Genomic DNA, 5,352 nt, shown 5'->3' with positions numbered 1-5,352 from the left:
AATGCGGGTCATTCATATTCCAGCTGCAGTTTTTATTGTACCTTGCATTTGACTCGTACATATATTTAATATTTTTTATATCACCTTACCTTTTTAATTTCATTTTTATTATGATTTTATTATATATGTAATATATATCTATCATCATATTAAATTATGTCCTGTTATATATTAAAAGGAAACTTGATATTACAACTATATATGGAAAACCAGATTTACTTGCCATAAATAGAAGATAACTATAAAAGGAAATACAATGACAGGACAGTTTTAAATTCTAGCTAGATTCCACTGCCTGCTTTGAGCCTGAAGCCTGCTCTTTGTCAAAGATGGAGCAATCAGCAAATGTTAGTGAGGGGTTACTAGTACCATACGGGTGCTTCAGAGGTAATCAGGATTAAACAAGGACCCCACGTGAATACCTTTCTTGCTGTTCACTGTTATTTGATTAATCAGCTGGGTCTCTAACTAAGACCCTAAGTCCTGTACTTTAGAAAACATTCCTTTTTAAGGTATTAGTTAAGCCCCTGCCCTCATGGGATGGGTCCTAGGTATGGTTTTGGAATAATGAACAGTTCCATAAGACATGGTCCTCACCCTAGGGTGACACTTGTGAAAGGAGAGTGGAAAGAAAATGAATGGAATGCAGACAGCGTACCAACCCTGAAGTGCAGTCACAATCCGTGCAATGGGTAAACTGGTGCAAGCGGCGGCAAAGGGGAGATGGGCTTAGCAGGAGACCCTTTTGTGGGGCAGGTAGAGCCAGTATGTTGCTCCTCTCCACAAAGCACAGGTGGGGAAGTTCTCATTTTTACTAGTTGAGGAATCACTCAATGTTCCGTCTCTTCATTTGTAAAATGGTGGTACCCCCATGGGGGTACTGTAAGGACAGAATTGAAAAATGAGTAAAAATCATACTTGCTCTACTATAGGATGTGATTATCACAAGTAGTAAGACTGAGCACCAAGTTGGTAAGTGAGTTGGTGGGCTTTAAGGAGAGAGCACAAGTTGAGCTCTGATGGGAGAAAGGACACGGTGTGGAGGCCAGTGGGCCCCTTGCATCTGAGTGCTCCTCGTAATGGGGAGTCAGAGCAGTTTGGTGACAGCAGAGTCCTGAGCTGTAGCAAGACACCTGAGTAAGCCTCACTCCTCCTTTGTCCAGCTTTTCCAGGAAAATCTGCTGCCTCTGCCACAGCCACACCTCAAAGAAGTGAATAAATGAGCAGGCAGGGGGATCAAGATAGCTTTACCAACGTCCCTATTCCCTCCCAGGTACCAGGATCATCTATGACCGAAAGTTCCTAATGGAGTGTCGGAACTCACCTGTGACCAAAACACCCCCACGGGACCTGCCCGCCATTCCCGGGGTCACTAGCCCTGCCAGCGATGAGCCCCCCACAGAAGCCTGCCAGAACCACCTGCGCAACAGCCCAGAAGATAAGCCTGCGGGTGGTGAGTGACCGGGGTTTGGCCAGGCTCTCTCCCCTGGGATGGGAATGTTTGCAGACCAGTCCTATCTACTAGGGGGATTACAGGGAGAGAATGATGGTGACCACCTCATGCTCTTTGGAGCAGCTCAGAGTCCAGAGAGTAGCAGGGGAGTCAGGATGGAGGCTGGGGAGAACTTTTATCAGTACCAATTTTCTTGTGAAAGTGGCCCAAGAACCCGAGAAAAGGTGATTGGGCCTCATCAGATAATCTAATTAATGGGGAGCTTGTTTGAAATGAGGGGGACTTTCAGTGTGCTCCTTTTTGTACCTGTCCCTGAAGCGTTACCACGTATCTGCAGTACTTGGAAATACCCACAATGTCTATGTGTCTATGTGCAGGAGACAACTTATCAAAGACATGGTGTACTTGTCCTCTAGGAAACTACATGTCTGCAGGCTCATAAAGGCATCCAGGATGCCTTCTATCAGTGTGTTTGTCTACTAGTGGATTCTTGATAAAGATAGGTAGAAACGGTGAAGCCAGTTGTTTCTACAGGTTTGCCATGGGGTAGCTAGGTCCTTTCTGGTTCCCCCCACCTTCTGTCCCTCCCCAAGTAATCAGAGCAGCCCCCTAGACAGAGGTGTGTGTGAATACGCTCTTTGTGGCACAGTGACTGGCTTGCCAGAGCGTCTGAGCTCTCTCACCGTGGGAGGATCCAATGTAAGCACTTGCAGACAAACAGTCAGCCTGGAACCCACTGACCCTTCACCCAGAAGGCAGTATACCAGTCCAGACAGGAAGCAGCTGGGACCTTGGGCTGGGCTGGCTCTGCTGACAGCAGAATCCATCTACCAGGGACCTACAAGACGTGATTCATCATTATGTTGGGAACCCCACAATCTAAGACAAACAACAGTTGCCTTGCCTTTCAAACTTAGAAAGCGGTGGGAGGGAGAGAAATAGATCCAGACACACATAGAGAACAATAAAGATGGCTGGAGAAAAGGATGGATAGATCCACATGGCTGGTGGCACGGTACCTCCTGCCCCCGCTTTTTTCCTCAAACCAAAGACTGTAAGTTGAAAATAGAGGTACAACTCCTGAAATTAAGTTACCACTACCTGAAGGCTGTCCCCCACCCCCACTTGCATACCCTCTTCCCTCCCAGTTTCTAGAACCACTCTGGCCCATAAAAAATGCTGGGTTGGCCCAGCGGTGCCCCAGGCAGGCAGCTTTACCCACAATAATGGCCTAGTCATTCAGCACCATTGTTATGGGGTGTGGTAGTGAGGAAGGGATATCATTTTTCATTTTGCTTAAGTCCAAGGCCCCTGGCCTTGGACCTACATATTTGTGTAAATATAACCAGAAGAAGAGCTGGGTATCTTGCTGTGGGGCCAGACCAGGCGTCTTGCTATACAGAACCTTGGGCAGCCATGTCTAAGAGATTGTGAGTGAGGCAATTTCATTAAAAAGCAAAACAACCTGCTGCAGCATGGTGACTTGGAAATTTTAGTGGAAAGGCGGGGCAGGGTAAGGGCAGTAAGTGGCTGAATTACCCAAGTAACTGCTTTACCACAGGGTCAGGCTATTCCATGAGCAATCGGGTATATCCCAGTAGGTTATAGTATCATTTTCTTAACCAAAAGTTAGGACATGCGCTCAAAAAAGTTTTATGTTTAAGGAATATTTTTCCATGAAGTTATGTTTATGACAATTCACAAGTATCCATCCACTCATTAAAAAATAATAAAAATTTTACAAAATTCAGGACTGTCCCTCTCCCATGGGAGACCTAGTCTCGGCTCTTCCTTCGGGTTTGGGCAAGAGAGCACAGCTGGACACGGCACCTTCAGGCCTGTGTTTCCAGGAATACCCCCCATTCTCCTTAGCAGCATAAACCTGGCCCCTGCTCTTCTTGTAGGAACAACAGAATGAAAAGATAATACCTCTCCTTGCCTCTAAAATGCCAGCCCTACCATTCCCTCATGCTTACCCGCCCTCTGTCCTTTTTTTCTCCAGGCGAAGAGTCACAGTTTGAGATGGACATTTAAAGGACCTGCCATTGGATCAAGCCATGCCTTTGGGCACCTCTGGCCCTCCTCAGGAGGAGTCACACCAGCCAGGCCTTATAGAAGTTATCATCGGTGCTCGCTTTGGAAGCACATATACTAAAATTGGAAAGAAAGTTATCAACTTGGACAGGCATTGGGTATGGGGTGAGCCACCCCAGTCCTCTGCTCCCTCACTCAGGGCACCTGCTCCTCTTCCTCCTTCTTTGTGAATACCAGCAGATACCTCCATGTGCCTCCACTCATGCTGGAGCTGCTGCCCCAGTGGGAGTGACTCCCAAGAGCATACCCTACAGCCCTGGGGCCAGGAAGTAGACATAAGGACCCTTTTTGAATGATCATCTGGCTCTTTCAGTACCATCCTCTGGAGGCGCACCCACCCCTTCCTTAGCTTGGTGTATGTGGGAAAGCTTCCCTCCCCCTTCTTCCCCAAGAGAGGAAATAAAAGCCACCTTCACCCCAGGGCCAGGAGTTGGCCCCTGTCTGAGCTCTTTTCAACTCCATATGGATAACTAACACCAACTGCTATCACTGGGTGTTATAAAGCACTTTCCTATACTTGTCTCATTCGATTCTCATGCTGATCTTGTTAAGTAAGTAGAGCAAGTATCATTTTCATTTTACAGCTCAGAAGACTGGCTCAGAAGTTAAAATCACACACTAGTAACTGAGAGATGGGACTGGGTTTGAGCTGTGCTGCTCTTTATCTCTTGTTTTTCAGTGGTGGATGTTACCTCTCTTCTGGGCTTTGTCTCCCGGAGCCGGTCTATTCCCTGCGAAAGTCAAAGGGGAGAAGAGACTTGAGACTCTTTGATTCATGTGCCCCTGATGTTTGTCAAGTGATCCCTTTGTGTGAGCTGTCATGGGGGATAAAACATGAGACAAGCTCTCTGCCTTGATGATTTTATTGAAAATATAAGACCCATAAGAAAAGGTAGTGTAAAAGATTCTATAGCATTGGTTAACAGTGAGTGGTCCATACAAGTGGAGACTTCACGGAGGTAACACCACTGCTGGGTCCTGAGAATGAGTGGGCTGAGAGAGGCAGGGGCCCGGTATTGCCGAGGTCAGGTGGTCTTGTGGAACAAGGGTGTACAAGGACAAGAGCAAGTTGCCTGCTTTAGCCAGTGCAGGCAGTTTGTGTGGGTGGGGATGGCTTTTCTAAAAGGCCTAAAAAGGACGGAGCTATAAAGGCCTTGAATGCCAGGCAGAGGTCTTTGCTGAGAAGTAGTATGGGTTTCTCATCATAAGACATGCAGGGGGTTGGATGACCTTTGACCAGGAGGTGGTGGGTGATGTGGACTTTATAAACTATGGGCTCATAGCACTTATCAGTCTGCTCTTTGGGGAGCAGCAGGCCTTAGTGCTCAAATCCTTTGCCTGTCCTTTTCTATAGCCGAGTTGGAGTCCTTTCCCCTCCTAAGGACTGTGAAGGCAGTTGGAACCAATGTACCTGGTGATGGTGCCAACCAGCCATGGTGGTATGTTGACTCCAGGCACACAGCACACAGCATAACCTCTTTGTGGAAAGTGAGATTATGGAGGGGCCACCACAAGAGCAAAGACAACAACTAACGCTCTAAGTAGGATCAAATTAAAGATCGGATCAGCCTTCTCAATCCCTTAGCTTTCCAGTAAAAGAATAAAATCTTACTCTCCCCTCCTGATATCCAACCAGAAAGAGGTCTTACTCACAAGTCTGACATGATCATATCATTCTCTTTCTTGGTCCTACATCTCAGGGTCCAAAAGACAGGGTAAAAAATTGGCTTCTCTGACAATAAGAAAATTGTTCACAAGTTGTGTGCCTTTCCAGTGGACAAAAGTATCCTCCAGAAAACCCAGGT

At 46.8% G+C, this 5,352-nt stretch overlaps 1 protein-coding gene across 1 annotated transcript in view; it reads left to right on the top strand.

Annotated features, from left to right (window-relative positions):
- EIF4EBP1 (eukaryotic translation initiation factor 4E binding protein 1) overlaps positions 1 to 4,392 on the top strand; it is a 19,008-nt gene extending 14,616 nt beyond the window's left edge. Inside the window, exons 2-3 of the mRNA XM_006916310.3 lie at positions 1,274 to 1,453; positions 3,456 to 4,392. Of these exons, the coding sequence (XP_006916372.1) occupies positions 1,274 to 1,453; positions 3,456 to 3,487 (212 nt within the window). The 3' untranslated portion in view covers positions 3,488 to 4,392. The remainder of the gene's footprint in view (positions 1 to 1,273; positions 1,454 to 3,455) is intronic.
- The last annotated feature ends 960 nt before the right edge of the window (positions 4,393 to 5,352 follow it).

The sequence above is a fragment of the Pteropus alecto genome, unplaced genomic scaffold (genome assembly GCF_000325575.1).
Source record: "Pteropus alecto unplaced genomic scaffold, ASM32557v1 scaffold24, whole genome shotgun sequence".
NCBI classification, from domain to species: Eukaryota; Metazoa; Chordata; class Mammalia; order Chiroptera; family Pteropodidae; genus Pteropus; species Pteropus alecto.
This window is presented reverse-complemented; position numbering and strand designations above follow the sequence as displayed.